Raw genomic sequence first — 18,788 nt, 5'->3', positions numbered from 1 at the left:
ATAATCGACATCATTTGTCGTCATTAGATCAGACAGAAAATTCAAGAGCATTGAATATACCAATATCACGCAGAAGGTTAATAGATTAAAAAGCGAGGCGAAAAGAGTAATTGCAAGATAGAAAAAAGTTAAAAAAATTAGGAAATATGAAATTGTATGTTACAACCCCTAAGTAGTTTATTTCTCCTTGTCCGCAATCTCGATTATCCAAATAGCCAATCCCGAAAATTGATATTGGCCATTAGACAAACGGAGAGAATAATCTTGAAGAAGCACGAATTTTTCTGATCTATCCCTTCCCTTAAGACGCGAAATATATCGAAAGACACTTAACAAGATTCGTCTAGCTCCTTCCACAACCGGCAGTTTACATCACGGATTACTGTCACGGGCTTACGGCTTCCTGTTCCATCGGCGGTTTATCGCCAAATCGTCAGCCAGCGGCGACACTTAAAAAATTCAACGCTGTCTCTATAGATATACCTTGGGAATATTCTGCTTTCCACCATCTACAGCCCGGTATTTCCTTTTTCCCTCTTGACTCTTTTTTTTTTTTATTTTGCGAAATAAAAGATGCGATTAACCACAGCTTTTTATTCCCAGATAAAGTATGTAAGCTACTACCCGTTCTTTCAAGAACGTTGCAATTAAATACAGATTTTTCGTTGTCATATAAGAAACGGGAACAAACATCTATTTTGAATAAAAATATACTCGATCACAATGTATACGTCGACTAAAACGGTGTGAACTGCTAATTGTTGTAAATAGAAATTTTCTTTTCTTTCTTCCATTACGATTAATCGCAGGCCTTCGTCGTCGGGTGGAAAATGGAAATTTCTATTTATCGCGAATATATTTTCCATTTGCGAAAAGAGGTTGCAATTGTTCGTAGTTGCGACGTTACATACAAATTGGAAATTAATGATTTCTTTGAACCGAAATTTGTTTGATTGTCAAAAAAGTTGCAATTAACTGCGTTTCTTCGTTGATGCGCGAGATATGAAGAGAAATTTTTTTCCATGCAAATTTTTTCATTGACGTGCACAACAATATGAACACAAGATTCTTTACATACCAAAGATAATTATCGCAAATAGAAATATTTCTTTTTCCCACGATTAAACATAGTTTTCCGGTGTCAGGTGAAAAGAACAGGTTAATAATTATTGGAAACATACGTAGAACTCACGACGTATAAATAGACACGTGATTAGCTTTTGAGTCAGATCTGTAGAGGATTATCAGCGACGAAATGGGCAAACGCATTGAGTCAGACTGAAATCGAATTTCAGGCGTGATCTTACTGACAGCCTTGGCTAATCAATTTCGACTGCACAAGCTGAACAAGGTGGAGAAGTTCGTGATGTCTTACGGTGGCTTACGAGGTGCTGTAGCGTTTGCTCTGGTCCTGCTGATCGACCCAAAGCACGTGTCCTTGCAGCCAATGTTCGTCACCACTACAATAGCAGTCATCTACTTCACGGTGTTCATACAGGTAAGACAACGATAACACGATCAATCAAGTAACCTCGCAATACGATAACGAATAGACCGAGGGAAATCAAATATTACGGTTTATATCTCAGGAAACAATTCGTATCTCGACTGTCATAATATCAGAAACTATTCGGCCTGTTAGAAAAATAAGAGGGAATAATTAATTTTTACAAATTACAAACTACTTTAGAATAAAATATAGAGTGTACGAATAACATAATACGGATTCATAGAAGGAATTTTACTAGCAGAATCGAGAAGATTGATTAATCATTTTCTTAGTAAAAATAAATTATAGTGAAATTATTAAAATTTATATCGATACTTTTTTGTAATTTTCGATCAAGGAATTAGCTTGAATGTCTCTTTTATTATGCCAGCTGCACGTTTTTAATTAAAACGTGTATTTAGTAAAAATTCGTCCCACGTCTATAGCTTGAAACAAAGTTACCATTCAATACAAATAATACAAGAAATATCTCGAATTAAATATTTAATATCTGCTCGTGTCGGATCGCGAACAAAATTTCTTTAATGGAAAGAACAATCGATCCAACATTCATCAAGAAGATAAATCGCAATCGTTATCGTAGTTGCTCTTATTACTACAGATATTAACGTTATTAATAATAACTAGCAATACGACCAAGTATTACTGGTAATACTGATATTTCCATACTCTTCCATACTTCAACCTAACCCTCTAACCATTAATCATTACAATATTAAAATCTCTCAACCGCTTTGTAACATTAAATATCATAAATTTCTTAATTCAGAGGTAGTCTTTATAATTAACTATACCACGCGTCACGAAATGACGCTGTTAACGTCATTCTAACCCCTCAGATATTATTAGAGTTGGGAAATTAAATAGAAAGGATGGAAGCGAGCGAGTCTTCGAGTTCGAGTCAGAACGTTTTCTTGTGTTTCCGGCGGTGGAATAACTCGGCCAACTTTTCATGGATATTTGCCTTAAAAGAAGACATTTAAGCAAATAGTTGAGATTTGTGCATTACGTTCTTTTCATCTCCGTTGCGAGCATTGTTACGTGCAGTTTCCATCGAGTACTATGGCCTCGGTTATGCTTGCTTTTACGTTTGCCATTATAACTTCATGCTGCCTCTCCTTTTTGCGTCTTTCGTTTGGATTGTCCCAATACATCCCAGAATTGTTTCGTAGACAACAGTTGTTTAAACCAATGAGGTTCAACGTTACTTTCCCGCGTGGTCTCGTTCCATTTCCGTAAAACTTTAAATTAAACTTCACCGTGATCTAACGCACGGTACGCTCGAATGTGTTTTCGTTATGTTACGTTTTAATATGAAGTTATTCCGTTGAGTTGTTTGACTCGGCAGGATATTTGAGTCGCGTTAAATTTGACTAAAAAGTAGTTTGCCTGGTAAAATTTATATTTCAGAACAGACTTAATCGTTAATGACGTAATAAACAGTGAAATATATCTCGTACGTTGGCAGCTCGACAGCCATAATTTTCTACGATATATAATTTCTGCTTGTCGGAAGAAGAGAAATCTGCTTAACTAATTTTAATATTCTCAGTTGTAATTATCATAATCCAGTAGCCTGTGTACATTACTTTATTATTTTAATCATTCTTATACAATAGGCTCCTCACTGGCTCAAATTTTGTCGTTCTTTCGTTAATATATTAAAAGCCAGCAGTACTTCATAATATCTCGAGCTTTGTTATTCTGTGCAAAGTTCAAGATTGATTTTTAAGATGTTGTAGCTCGGATGACACAAATAACCCGCCCTACCTACGCCATACGAAGAGATAACAATAAAGAAAGGTTGCTCGATTCAGGACAGAACGACGCGATAGTAGGAACACCCCCTACCTCTAAATCAACATTTCACCCCGAGAGCCCGTTGTTCGTGAGAAGTAAACTTTGAGAAATGTTGATTCAGACTCGAGAACCATTCATTGGCTCGGCCGGGCCGAAGCCATTCTTACAAATTTTCTCGATTCCCTCTGATTCTAATATACCGGGTGCATCGATAGGTGAACCAAAGTTTCTCGGAAATGAATGATTTTTCGAAACCCTGAAAGGTTCCGGCATTAATAATTATTGGAGCACGCGGATTAAAAGGTTCCAAGGAAGAAGAAACTTAAATGGCTTTTACCTCTAAGTATTTAAGATGACAGCTTTTAAGGTCTCTTCTCGTTTGTAAAATTGAAAAGCGGTTTAGATTAAAAAAAAAAATGTTCAGGAAATAAAGTTACGTAAGACGAAATGCAATTTCTTTGTCTTTGAGCATTAATCATACTAATTTGTAATATCAGTACTATCTAAAACGTTCATAGATATTCAGCTAGAGAAAGAACGCACATATAAATTATTCCAAGACATTTATTAAAAATAAAAGAAGATTATACCGAGGAAAAAAAACACAATTTCCTTCGTTTCACTAAACCAAGATATATGGAAAGAATGAGAGGAAATATGCAAACGTAGCTGAAACATTTATACTCGATTTGATCGTTGCTCGTGCAAACTACCTAATAACGTTCCATAAAAGGCTAGCAGCGATACGACGTACGGGAATTCATATGCCAGAACCTGTTATCACAGTTTGTACTACTAAGTATCGTGGATACGCGTTAACCGGGAGATACGCGAACATTCACTACTTGTCTCGGTCATTTTGTCATTACAGACAACTACTATCGAACTGTCGAGTTTTGCTCGACTCGCGCGACTTTACAACGATCACCGTACACCGTCTGACGAACGCAAACATACTGCGTTATAATATATCCAATTGTAACATCGATATATGCGTGAACATACCACGTGGAGGAAATTCCTTCTTTTTTCTTTTATACTGCACGTGTGCATGCATATACACATAGGACGCATCGAAAATCATAGTACAAGCCAAAGGGAGGTGATTGCTCGAAGCTTGGAAATTTGTCAAAATTGAAATCATGGTGTCTTCCTGCACTTCTTATCTGATAAACTTTCCTCTGTCTGTCCCAAGCTTTACACGAAACAATTACATTCTGTATCTTTTTATCTATCTTGCCATATAGTATAACATATGTCTTTCAGAAATATCGCATCGTGAAGATAATGACAAAATTTTAGACGTAACTGATTATTATAATATTAATATAACATAATTCAGCGTTATAATATTTCCAATTGTAACATCGATATATGCGTGAACATACCACGTGGAGGAAATTCCTCTTTTTCTTTTATACTGCAGGTGTGCATGCATATACACATAGAACGCATCGAAAATCATGGTACAAGCCAAAGGGAGGTGATTGCTCGAAGCTTGAAAATTTGTCAAAATTAAAATCACGGTGTCTTCCTGCACTTCTTATCTGATAAACTTTCCTCTGTCCGTATACCTGACAAATCTTTGATCTTCTCGAGAACGAAGCTTTAAACGAAACAATTACATTCTGTATCTAACATATGTCTTTCAGAAATATCGTATCGTAAACCTACTGACAAAATTTTAGACGTAACTGATCATTAGACGAATACTTTCTACGCCTACTGTAAGCGAGACGTTCTTTTGTCCGCCATTATATGTGCAAGAAATTTGACGATGTCTTCTCCAGCGTTGCCTTAGAAATTTTACAATGTCTCCGGCATTTCTCTTGTAAGTTATCGCGCTATGCAAAAGGATCGTGCCGGATATCGCGGAGCGTGCCGTCGATATCGAATTTCCGATCGACTGCGCGACAAAGTCGATGGTGTTTCTAGACTTAATGGAGGCCCAGAGCGGTAGTTCCGCGGAGGTCGCAAACAGGACGCGCCTTCAGGATGAAAGGAGCATGTTTTTCTACCCAGTGGTTTTTTACTCGAGGCGCTTTAACCGTTGCAGTTTAATTACATTGCCATTCTATTTGTCCACGCTTCTTTTAAGCTCGATTTAATTCATCAGCGAAGAAATTCGACGAAATTAAAACGAATAATTATGCAGGAAGTGTTAATAAATTGCATTGGACTTTTCCACCCAGTCTCGTGATATTTTTGTCCCAAGACACACGCAAAGAAACGATCTCTATATTACAATTATTCGTATCAAGTTATCTCTTCATTTCAATTAATTTACTCAAATACAAATATTTTCCAAAAATTTGTTCCATCTTCTAATATGTACTGTGTTGCTTTCCGTTAAAGAAAGTTACGTAAAAATCAGAATAAATAATGTATTTAATAAAGAAGTAGTATTTATGGCAGATAAATATGGACAGCTCTTTTCCATCGATCAATATGGTCAATTCCTTTCCTCGTCAATTATTCCATTTAATGTCCAATATCTGATAAATAGAAACATTTATCTAAATACGTCGTCTACTTCTTTCACAGAAGTTTCTAACAAATAGCCAAATCTTGAAAACTCTACATACGAACTTTCCCGACAACTCTGTATAGAATAAAATTAACGATGGAATATCGAGTGAAATTAATTTCCCTCGATTACAAGTCTTTCGTTAATCTTCAATATCTTCCCTCTAATAATCTTCCTGCATCTTTCACCTTTTAAACTTTTTAAACCTTCTTCCCTATGATCCACTGGAGTAAAGAACCACCTGTCAATTCGCACCGACCTATAATGCGTCCGAATATAATACGCGCAATCACTATGCTTTAGTAGTGCAGATTTATAATAGAGCCAGGCAATCGATGAGTATCGACATAAAGAAAGGTCATCGTCGATTGCGTATTTATAACGCAGCTAACAGAAAGGCACGCTGCACACGTTTAAATTGTATATACAAGGTGTATGAAAAATTATGACACGAGGGTGGTTGCTCGTATAGAATTAAGTGAAAGATCTACGGACAAATTTCGTCGTACGAAGCTTCATTTTCGAGGAAATCGAATCTGCAAGTTTCTCGAATACACGTGAACTTGATTTAACTTTCAAGATTCTAAGAACAGCAATGAACAAACGATAGAAAAGTATTCCATAAACAATGGCGGATAAAAGAAAGTTCACTCATTAAAAATAGTAATTTGCTACAAGAAAGTATTGATTGATTACGATTAGAAAGTTTGTTAACATTTGTAAAAGGTACATATGTTGTTTCAAGAATATTTGTTCGATAATTCATGTCACTATACGTCTCTGGATGCACTTTAACGCGACGTACAATATGCAAGAAAAAGAGATGCACTCAAATATATGCGAAAAGTCTTCAGGGACTTTGAAAGCTTCTGAAAGGAATGACCCTTGGGTAATAATAACCTTTGCAGCGTGTTTTCCTTTGATATCTTGATTGTATCATCGTAACATAATGATAATATTTAGATGATTATTTTTGCATGGAACGCCTTAAATAAATTATATTTATTCATTGCTTTCGTTAAACATTATTCCATTTTGTAATTCAGTGACGTATACACGTTAAACTTTTTTTCGTTCGCCGCTATAAATCAGTGGAAAGTAATGTCAACTCTTGACTGTGGAAGCATGAATACTACCATGCCCGATGTATAAATATCGATAATATGCAAATGTCGGAATCTAAATATTAAATAGACGGATTGAACGATTAATTTAGAGTTAGACTTGCAACTATTCGTTTCCTTGCCAATTATGTAAATAGATTCGTAGATATAAAAGCTTGTTATATTATAATAAATCATAATTCCTAATTTTAGCTTCCTTTAAAATAAATAACATATCGCGAGCAAATAATAATACGTTAGAAATACTAAGAAAAATTGCGAGGTTTATTTCGACTCCACCCTGCCAGTTAAACGACGACCCTTTAACCCTTTGCACTCGGAATTTTATTTCAATTTCGTTGGCAACGCTTTTAAGTGTTTTATTTGAAATTTACTTTAACTAAAAAAATAAGACAATTTAAATAAATAAAGGAAGAAACAAATTCACTTAAATACCAGTTTTATTCGCATTGTCGTTGTATTTCCTAATTTTTAAGCGTACGATATATCTTGAAACAATTTCTAGGACGCAAATTTCCTGCTTTTCTTTCGCACGTTTCACAAAAAATGTGGGGCTGAAAGAATGTCGAGTGGGACACGACAAAGCAGCTGCTCAGATAAAAACTGACGTCGAGTCAGACTCGACATAGCAGTGCAAAGGGTTAATAATCAGCCATCGGTATTATATCACATCTGGCGGTGTATTCAAATTCTCCGAAAACGTGTCTAAAGTAATACACATAATTGTGCGATAAAATATTTGGCAATTTATATTTGTAAACTAAAAACGCTACTAATAAAAGATCACAAAAATAGACACAATTGAGCGCAATGCAAAAATCACCGTTATTCTTCTATTTCTACATTTGAACGCTCAATTTAACATTCCTGTTCTCTTTCTACATTTAAATTTTCTCGTTTAGAGCCCCACATTTAAATCTAATATTCTTCTGCAATACCCCCAAATTTAAATCTTCTTTCCGATGTCCTTTTTCTGTTTCTACGTGTAGATCGTCTACCTAATACTCGTCTACACTTACAATCAGTTACAAAAGTATCCAGCCACCTGAATATTTTATATTCGGTGTTTAAAATATCATTTTTCAATCTTCGAACTATCGAACTCCATCGCATTAGAATAACGCGATGAATATTTGCGAGAAACGGACTTTACCTTCAAACTTTCTCATTCTATAATTCTACATAAAATATACCAATCGCTTAACCTTCGACTTGATATCTCGCTAACAAACAGTATCGGTCTGAATCCTAGCTCGATCGAATCTAATCTGCATTTGCCAATCGACGATTTAACATCACCCTTCGTCCATCGAGCACGCTCATTTACAATGGTTCTATTAAAAAAAAAAAAATCCATTATCAAAAACTCTATTTCCAGGGAATCACGATCAAGCCGCTCGTAAAAATCCTGAACGTGAAACGGGCAGAAAAGAAGAAACCTACCATGAACGAGAGGATCCACGAACGGGTAAGTTGTTCATTGTCTTGTACTATTTGTATTTGCCTGGAAAAAAAGAAACGTCTGAGACCGGCGATCAGCCATAACGAGCCAAGTGCCACGCTCTGCGATCGATCGCTTAATAAAAAAGTAGCGAGAGAGTACGTTGCGTCGGGGAAAAAGAGTGGCGAACGAAGAGCGGAGAACAGCGGCGCGTTGTATAAATTATAGAGGACGCGTGGTTATACGCCCTTATCGTTCGTGCAAATATTAAAAAAGAGCAGCGAGCCACGATACACGGGAAAATCAATAATCGTTCGTTGGCCGATGTGTACGGGAAGATTGCACTGATTTTCACCGGTAGCCATATTTTCGTAAACGAACGCTGCTGGAGGAAAAGAGCAATTTCCCACGCTTCGTTTTACCTTTACCTTTACCTTAAATTTTTATGCCTATACTACGCGCGTTAATGCGAAGTATTTTGAAATTTCATTGGCGCTGTAATGATCATACGTATTGGCAAAATTTGAAGCCAGTCCGACAGTATACAGGATTTTTCGTTCATCTTGTCCGCTACCGCTGCGAAAACAATCCTGTCCACAGGCGACCATAAATAATATTCCTATTCCAAGCAAAGATTCAGTCAGACATCTGGGCATGATACTGGGCAGAAGAATGACACATCGTAGATAAATCGAAACAACTTAAATGAAAATTGAAAAAATTCTACTGGCTCATTGGCAAACGTTCCGACTTAAGCGTGCAGAGTACAATAATGCTATATAAGGCCATATCAAAACCTGTTTGGACCTATGGGATCCAACTATGGGGAACAGCGAGTAATTCCAACATGGAAATTCTTCAACGATTCCAATCGAAAACTCTAAGATCCTTGATAGACGCACCTTGGTACGTTACCAACGAAACGATACATCGCGATCTTAAGATACCCACAGTTAAAGAAGAAATATGCAAATTCGGATATAACATAAGAGTTAACAACCACCAAAACTCATTAGTTACTCAATTACTTGACACGACGGATCGGATTCGTAGACTAAAAAGACATTATTCTTTAGATTTAAACACTAGATTCAACTAGAATCAAACAAACGACAAACACTTATTAGACATGACATAGTAATAATTTAGCTAGGCCAGAATAATTTACTTATTCTCAGAATAATTCTCAATGAGAATTGATTGTAAAATTGATTGTAAAATTCTTCCAAATAAAAAAAAAAAAATAAAAATCTCGTCCGCTATAATATCTTCGTTACTTTTGCAGATACAGGAAGATGTAGGAGGAAAAAGTTCTTTGGTTCAGAACGGCGAATATCGTGATTGATGATTTTTTCCGTCCAAGGTCATTCTTTTCAACTTTAACTGAATACGGAAACTAAGAAAATAAGAATTCTTCTTGTCTCGTAGAAAACGCATGCTCGTACTAATTGTGTTGTAACTAAATGTATACATTTTCAGAATCGTTTAAAATTTTGCCAATATAACGACGATAGTTGGATGTTGTTACAGTGTTGATGAACTTTCAGAATGTTTCGTATAACAGGCGTAATACGTTCGTAGAAAATGTCGACAAATGTGGGAATGTTTTCGTAAACCGGTGTTGAAATATCTTGTTGGATAAGGGGAAATAACAAGCGCGTGATAAATCCGACGGAGTAAAGGAAAATGGCATCTCCGTTTTACAGATAATGGACCACGTGATGGCCGGGGTCGAGGACATTTTGGGCAAGCACGGCAATTACCATGTTCGAGACAAGTATGCATAATTTCTGAATATATTACGTTCTATAACGAATATCGTTGCAGGCTAAAGAATAACATGAAATTACGCTTTTTATTGCCGTAATTCAAAAAGCAAGCACCGGCTGAATTGATTTCAATTTCAGAGTAAAATCTAGCGTTCTTTTTCTGTGTTTTCAAATGATTTAACCAAATCTACGCTGGTAAAGTCGAACATCTTTGTGAACTGTTTTAAAAATATCGTTAAGTCGTTGAATAAAATGATAGACCGTAGCCTTTTACAAACGTGCAACTTACGAATGAAAATAATCGTGGAATATTTTTTCATCATAAAATAACCGTAATATAAGATGTTGCTGAAAAGTGACATTTATCGTGCAACAAACTAGCGTTTAACGTTTGTTAACATCGAAGATAACATTCTCTCTGGCGTTTGCGTTATTTCGTCCACTGATTCCTCCCGTACGTTGAAAAACACGAGCAAAGTTTATTGACTTTTCTCTCCCCTAGTAGGATGACTCACGAGTCGTTGAGGATGGTGATGCGGGATGCAGATGATCCTGATCACCAGAGTACATTCACCATCATAAATTATTTACTACGGTTTCATGATGGACAAGAACTTTCCTAATCTTTTTAGGAAACGTGAAACAAATTTCTTAAACTTTCTAAATATTTGGAACAATTCCAAAATGATGTTCCAATAATCGAGATTCCATAATTACTGTAACATATTCATTTTAAATTCCAAGTAGAAGAGAAACGACGCTATTTTCAGAAATATCATAGAAATCAAACTCCGACGTATCTATATTATAGATATATCTATATAAATCTGTTAATTCTTTGATCGCGTAGTCTGATATTTCATCTTGAAATATTCGTTCCTCGTTTCATTATCTTGTTTCTTTCTTTTGTTTCACAGATTCAAGCGGTTCGATAATAAATTCGTTCGTCCGTACCTAGTGAGGGATCACTGCGGCGCGGAACCGAAAATATTGGAAACGTACTCGAAGCTCGCGATGAAAGACGCTTTGGATTACATTAGAAGGAACGCGTCCACCATTGGCAATATCAGCGGAACTGAAAGCATGTCGGCGATATTCCGCAACTATAGCAACACAGGACAGTTCAATGGAAGGTAGGGCTCCATTCTTTTCTTCCCTCGACTCTTCGTTTCTCGTTCCATCCTTTCCAATCGTTGGCACGCTGAGTTATCTTCGTTCGTACCTGACCTGTTTACTTCCACAATAAGGAGCACGATGAATGCTTCTTTGATCGTAACAGATGTGTACGCCATCCCTTTGTCGCCCTGGTGAAAATGTATTAATTATCGAGGAAAGTTTTCCCGGTGAAACAGAAGAAATCGTTGCGAACGAAATTTCTTTGAGCTCGATCCACCTCCCAGTCCAATGCTCCGTTTCCGTTAATTCGGTGTCACAAAAAATTGACAACGGAGTTAAAATATTCTGACTGAATCGTTTGTTAAAATAATTTCACCTATAATCCTTTTTACCTTCAACATTTTTTTATCAATTAAGACAGGCGAAAATTTGATTCGATGACTTTCTTACTTGTCAACTTGGAAACAAATTAAACAAGTAATTTCCGTAAAAATCCTATTCGTCGTATTAACGGAAAAGTATCAAATACAGAGACGTATATTTTGGTTGATTATAAAAATATCGTTTACGTATCGACTGTTTCGTTTAAATTATTGTTCAATCAGTCGCACAAGCTTCGTACCTTTACAATGTAGTACCTTTGGCTATCTTGTAAAACATGGATGAAAGTTTCTTCTCTTCCTTGCATTACGTACCTTTCGTTTTAATCTCTTTGGTAGAAGCTTTATACACTTTCTCATACTTTTATCGTCGACAACGCTGTTAACGAAAAAGAAACAGGAGAAGCAATTTCTATTACTGTAAAAGTCGCGTCACATCGGTGAGATCGAAAGGACACGACACGAAGTAACTTTCCATCCGGTGCAATGTCCTGTTATACGCTGCAGCGTTACAAAACGCCGTAGGGTGTCGATGACTCCCTCCATGACTCAGCCCGTATACACCCTGGCCAAGAAGCATAACCGAAGATAAGTCTGCATTGTATCTCGATTGAACGGTGGACCCTCCTCGAAACACAGTATCGATCTTCAAGTGGCAACCCGTCATAAAAATGTAGTCTCATTCTTTCTCCTTCCAGTCCGAGTTGCAGCCAGCTTGAAGCGGGTTGGAATATTGATCTCCAAGAACTGGAGTACAACCCTTCCAAGAAGGACTTGACGGACGCCAGGATCCACCACCTATTGGCCGAAGAACTTTGCAAGCCATACAAGAGGGTAAGAAACTCGCTTTTTGCTGAGTATTCAGATTTTTATGTGTATGTGTATATATATATATATACATATCGTGTATGCATGTCCCTGAAAACCTTGCTGACGAGGACTGGCTTTTTTTCTCGAAGGATAATCGTATCGCTGCTTGGAACTTCGGCTGTCGATCTTATCCTTTAGTTATATTACGTAATGGTATTATGCGAGACTTAGAAGACGAGTGGTACGAGTGGCGAGATCTGCAATTTGAGAAAATTGCAGCTTTGAAAGTTTCAGATTCCAGAAGACTTAGTCTTCTTCAGTTGCGAAGCCTTTCGAGGAGAGCGCCCATAAGACAAAATGGAAATTTCTATTGTTATTTTTCAACGTTAGCCACGTCAGAATTTAGATAATCTGAATATAATTTCGTTCTTCTGGTATTTAGAAATAAAAATTTCATAGTTGTTCATAGTTTTCATGAAACAGAGTATCGACATTTCAGATCAACTTATTAAAATTTCATATATTAATTTATATTTTGTACTCTCTCTCTCTCTCTCTCTCTCTCCCTTTTGATGAAACGAATATCGACATCGACAGCTAAAATTCCACCGATAACGCTTAATTTTATTTGCAATACGTAAGACTCGTTTAAGTTGCTCGCACGCATGGCGATCGAAAGAATAACGAATACTCTAAGAGACTTTCGAACCGCCTCGAACGATTGAATCGGCGTGTGCCTCTTCGCCACGGTTTTTCGACGGTTGGTCGAATTGTGTCGCATGTATGTATTCGTGGATATATATGTCTATGTTAGAAAAATCCTGCACAAACGAAAAGAACGAAGGCGAATGAGCAAAAACGTTTCTCTACAGCATGGAACAAAACTGTTGCAGCATCGGCGTCTAAGCTACAGCCGACACGCGGTGAACGATCGCGATCTCTCGACCCAAGTCAATTACAAAATGCACATGAACATACGTCGGATGATGGGAGAGCACAAGCATCGTCACAAGCGCAGTAAAAAATTGCTCAAAGTAAGAATGTTCTCGCGTTGACACGTGTTCTTCGAGTTTATACGAGTTTCCATTATACGTCCTATTCGATTTGCAATTAAAATGTCCTTCCTTCTCTCGACTGAACCGTAGGACGGTAAGCAGAATCACGTGAGTTTTCCGGAGTTCCAGCAAAATGGCTCGACGAAGTTGTTCACACAAGGTAAAATTGACGAAAGAGATATCGACGCCTTTTTTCGGCTGAAAAAAAGGATCTCGTTTGAATACGTGAATTTTCATTGAACGTAGATTACATCAATGGCGTCCTGTACGAATTGGAGAACGGAGACACCTCAAAGCCTTCGAGCAAAGAGGACTGGGACTCGGCGATTACTTTCACAGCTCGTACTTCCGGTAAGAACAGCCTTTCTCTCCTTCTTTTTTTCTATCTTTCTCGTTCATTTCAGCGAAGCTTTTGGCTGCGTCGCGTCGTCGATAGAAAACGGCGCGCAAAGTTCTGGAATTATCCTCTCATCCTCGCGCCGATTCTTTTGAGAAATTAGTTCCGCGCAAGATAATTCAACGAGACTTCTTGCCGAAGCGTGTCTTTCGAATATAAAACAGGAGAAGAAAAGGTGTAGCAGCTAATTCCTGTTCCGATTCATAGTTATAATTTTCCCGTCGCTCGATTTCCGCAGACTCGTTGAACGTGAATGTGGACAACCACCACGGCGCCACCATCACTACCTCAATGGACACCATAAATACCGACGATCCCGATATGAAATTAGGACGCGACGGTGAGTTGTTCCACGTTGTTGATGGTATCGCCGGAGATCGTTCGTCTTTCAATGGAAATCCCATTCCTTGTGCAAGTGTCGAGTACTTTGCACGATTTAACCGTCTTCGAAATTCCTTTCGACAGCGTAAGAAAAATTGTCGGATACTCTGATAACGAAAAAGATCAAGATGGTTCGGCTGCCAAAATTTCTGCCAAATCTCGTAAAGTTTCTTTCAACTACGAAGCATTTCGTTCCTATTCTGAAACATCTCTAACGAATTCGCGAATATTTTAGTATCAAAGGAAATTCTAATTTCGTAGAATATCAACCTTTCAAGCGTGAAATATCTTTTTCGAGATTTCGTTGTCTCTTTCGATTGCATTAGAGAAACCCTTCTTTAAAGGATTTTGGAATTTTTGCTAAATTCTCTGGTAATAAAAAGGGCGATCATTTCTCTCTTAAAATCTTCGTTATACCCGACAGAATTGTTTGAAAGTCTCAAGTCTTACCCGTGATTTGTATTAATAATATCGAGGTAGTAATAATACTATTATTTCTCGAATTGTAGAAACCTACAGGGTAACGACACCAACAGCCACGGAGACCATGTTGCCATGGAAGCGAGAAGACGATTACGATTCCGGGCACCCGATTAAACAGAATGAATTCCCCGCTTGGTGTTCAAACAAGGAGTACCTGGCTTACAGTTCCCCATCAGCGACATTCTTAGGTACGATCGATTAAATAATCCACTCGATACCATCGTTTCGCCACGCGTATTAGATACAAATTTGATTCTGATAATACTCGGTCGTAGTTTTGTTACATCATGCACTCTGTTTTTCATTAAATCAACAAAGTGTTAAAGAAAGGTGATTCATAAGACGAACGAAATAAAAGATGTTTAAAAATTGCTTAAAAATTTACTCCTATCGGATTATTAAATGTTTCTTAAATGTATTAACTAAGAACTATCGAAAGAACTATCGAATCACCCTTTTTTAACAGTCTTTGAAAATAATACCCAAATTATACTCTCCGACACCATCTAGAAACCTTAACATACAGCTATTTTTCTATGGGGCTCGGGTAACCCCTCTCGCGTTAGAGAGAAAAATCCACTCTATGTATTTCCATCGAGTTATTCGTGATATATTTTGAAACTTTTACGAGTTGTTTCAGGTATTCCCTACCACGTCCATTTTTCCGTCCAAGGTTGATTGGATATTGGTACTGGTACTGGTATTCGGTACTGATACAAGTAGCCATGATGCACAATTACTTTCGTTCTAAATGAATAAAACAAAATTAAAGTTTATTATATTATTCCTTCAGCTGTCCATGCAAAAATTATTACATCATTGCGGAGAAGGAATATAATTTTAAAATAAAGTTGCCAAACCAGTCGTTTTGACCGGCGTGGTAGCTCTAGCGTTAATAAACCAGCTAAATATTAGTTAATCTATTACAGGTAATATTAGTTAAAAATCTGATTTATTAAAATCAACCAATAATAACTTTGGACCAAATCAACAATTCTTCCAACATCAAATTATATTCTAAAATTTTTTTATCTATATATCTAGAATATTTAATTGTATGTAGGTTGATATATCAAAAGAAAATATTTTTGACTGTCGATTCGGCTAATAGATAAAAAGGTACGTAAAATGTTGAAAAAAACGCTGCTTTACAGGAGAGCCGCATTTGCGAGAGCGGGCCAGCTTAACGAGCTCGGAGGATACTAGCCTCGGACTTCCGGCCGAACAACATGTAAATGTTATCTTCAAGTGGTCTCAAAATTTCTGTGTCGTTCTTTTCTTTTCTCTCGATCTACAAAGCGAATGCGTTTTTTCTTTCGATCTTTGGGTTACCCAATCCCCTACTCGAACTCTTTAAATACGCTCACACGTACGCTACACACTTACATACACAAAGCACCTTGTCACCATAATACACGATTGATTGTGCATCACACATGATCGATCTTATCGAATCTTTCGTGCATATTTTCAGCCTCGAACTATCGATTCAGAACACTTTTGTGTTGCCAAGTTCTTCCACCAGCACTTCTCTGTGTTTCACATTTTTCTACGATGTACAGGGTGTTTCGGTTACTTTGGCCAGCTGAGACATCGATGTTCGTTGCTATCGGCTTGCTGTGTCGATGTGAAAATTTAAGAATTGATGGAGCTTGCAAATATATTTGTCGAATTACACACGTCCTTTTCGTTCAGTTTCGTTCAGTTGAATATACGTTTGGTACAAAGAATAAAATCAAAAATGCAAATGCAAATTCTTGACACCTATTTGTTATGTCGAATTTTGTTATATGGAAAATTTGGCGATTTTGTCATATAAAACGTGAAATTGCATCACGCGAAGGAAATAATGGCCCGGATACTTGTGATTGGTAGTAGTGTACGTCGGAACATTGGGCTCTCAAAATTTACGATAACTGTTTTTTTCAATCGAATGCAAACCATTTTTAAATGTCCTAACGTTATTAATCTTTATTTAACCGGATGGTGTTGATGTTCGGTTATCAAGTTCCCTCGCAGCAACGAGCACAAATGGTTAATAACGGCTGTAATTCATTAAATGCGGTGGTCCATAGATTTTTATTCGCTCAACGTGTATTCGATGAGAAATGGGCTAATATCCTGAGCCATATATTCAAACTTTATTCAAACAAATGCAATTTTCCTCGTTTCGTATAATAGATACGATGTAATGATTTTTAAATTATGTTCGTGTCCTCGTCCAATGAATGAAAGAAGAGAAACAGAATAAAGACGATAATACGAGCACTACGATATCAGTTACATTCTTCGTTTTATTAAAAGCTACATCTTCTTATTAGATTTTGGAATAAAGCGTGTAAGTAGATAAAACTTGAAAAATCAAAATGAACTTATCATAGCTTTCTCACCTGTGGCCTTTATTATGTGCATAATCTTGAAAAACGATCAACTTTGTGCACTATCTCTTAACAGAGATATTCCAAGAGAGAGAGAGAGAGAGAGAGAGAGAGAGGGAGGGATATTAGAGGTGGTCGAACCGAAACACTCGATGAATCTTCATTAACCTCGTTAGTAACACTTGCTTCTAATTAAAGGTGGAATCGAGCAGCCAAAGGTCCAGTCAGTAATTGGTCTATTCCGTGGTGAGAGCGTGTGCACCCCGGATGGTATCGATTGCCAGGAAACTGTGGACGAGCGTGACGAGTACACGTTGACGGGGACAGAACAGACGGAGGATTCGCCTACGAAAACCTTCAGTGAATACGAGAAAGGTAAGACAGTAAGAACCATCGAACTATATATAGTAGTGGCGTATTATAATACAGTACAATAATGTCAAGTTTTAAATTTCAATGCTAACTAAGATTTTAAAAGAAAATTTTGGAGCTTAAACGATGCAACATATAAGATCTATGTATGCAGTTTTAGAAAAAATTCAAAGTTCTACTTATGAAATGAACAACAAAGATTTGGAGTTTCTCAAGAAGATATAATTAATAAAGACGAAGCGTAGCAAGGTATATAAACCACGTTAAAGACGTCGTAAATTCAGCCAAGTATTAAATATACTCGACATTGAGTAAGGATGGAAATATAAAAGGGGCATATTAAGAATAAAACAGTTACATCTCGTTATGGACCATGAAATGTAACATTATCAGTCGTGATTTCATTGCCACTAAATATGCAGGTTTATTACGTGACATAAACGTCGCATAGAATTTACGATTCAACTCTCTTGCAGTTATATTCGAAAACCACTTACGCGAGATAAAAATTACCGAGATTTCTTGCAGTACACTATATCTGCTTACCTTCAGGGACAAATTAAGATAATACACCTTTTTTATCTTTAAAACACATGGTACTTTAATTTAGCAGACACGCGTGCTTTATTTCTGTAACATAACGTAGTTGGCGTAATTGCCATCCGTTTTTCGTTCTCTTTCGTCTGACCCGTTTCTCGTTCCTCCCCTTATTCCTTTCGCCTCTTCCGTTCTTCCTCCTCGCTCTTCTTTATTCGTACGCGAATTTATATCCGCAGAATCGTTTCCCGACTGTGATATTAATACAACTTAAGTTACATATTATGAATTATATCGCGATAGCATTGCAGCCAACTGATAATAACTAATGTAGTATCGTGGACGAAAGGCCTAAGAGATAACGGGTGAATCATAAACAATGTCGCGAGGAAGCCTAAGTGCCGACAGGCCCATCGATGTATCGTCGGTCTTTCGATCGAATAGTTACGCGGAAAAAAGGCCTACCTGATCCTGGCCACGAACGGTTACGGAACACGTACGTGGTGGGGCTATGAGAAGAACAAAGGGATGCTAAGGGAGAAAGAAGAATTAACAGTCAGTGTGAGTCGAGAAGTGAATTGCGTTGTCGAGAGAGTGTGGCCCGTGCGAAAGAGAGAGTTGGAATTGTGGTGACGAGAGTCGTAAATTAACTATTTAGTTGTCTTAGTTATAGCACATTACTGCATTTAGTTCGCGTTAAATAACCAT

General features: G+C 37.2%; 1 protein-coding gene across 6 annotated transcripts in view; it reads left to right on the top strand.

Moving 5' to 3' along the window:
• The window catches only part of LOC122571623 (probable Na(+)/H(+) antiporter nhx-9), a 39,703-nt gene that overhangs the window by 15,359 nt on the left and 5,556 nt on the right, over positions 1–18,788 (top strand). For 4 of the 6 annotated variants that reach the window (XM_043735618.1, XM_043735614.1, XM_043735613.1 and 1 more), the window contains 11 exons: positions 1,296–1,498; positions 8,340–8,429; positions 10,109–10,179; positions 11,089–11,304; positions 12,366–12,501; positions 13,350–13,511; positions 13,623–13,692; positions 13,779–13,883; positions 14,168–14,269; positions 14,820–14,981; positions 17,370–17,546. In XM_043735618.1, coding sequence (XP_043591553.1) covers positions 1,296–1,498; positions 8,340–8,429; positions 10,109–10,179; positions 11,089–11,304; positions 12,366–12,501; positions 13,350–13,511; positions 13,623–13,692; positions 13,779–13,883; positions 14,168–14,269; positions 14,820–14,981; positions 17,370–17,546 — 1,494 coding nt within the window. Of the gene's footprint in view, positions 1–1,295; positions 1,499–8,339; positions 8,430–10,108; positions 10,180–11,088; positions 11,305–12,365; positions 12,502–13,349; positions 13,512–13,622; positions 13,693–13,778; positions 13,884–14,167; positions 14,270–14,819; positions 14,982–15,947; positions 16,025–17,369; positions 17,547–18,788 lie in introns of those variants that run through there. The other 2 variants (XM_043735619.1, XM_043735616.1) reach the window with 2 other exon arrangements.

This window comes from Bombus pyrosoma, linkage group LG10, assembly GCF_014825855.1.
Source record: "Bombus pyrosoma isolate SC7728 linkage group LG10, ASM1482585v1, whole genome shotgun sequence".
Lineage (NCBI taxonomy): Eukaryota > Metazoa > Arthropoda > Insecta > Hymenoptera > Apidae > Bombus > Bombus pyrosoma.
The sequence above is the reverse complement of the archived record's forward strand: the minus strand, read 5'-3'. Positions and strand labels throughout refer to the sequence as shown.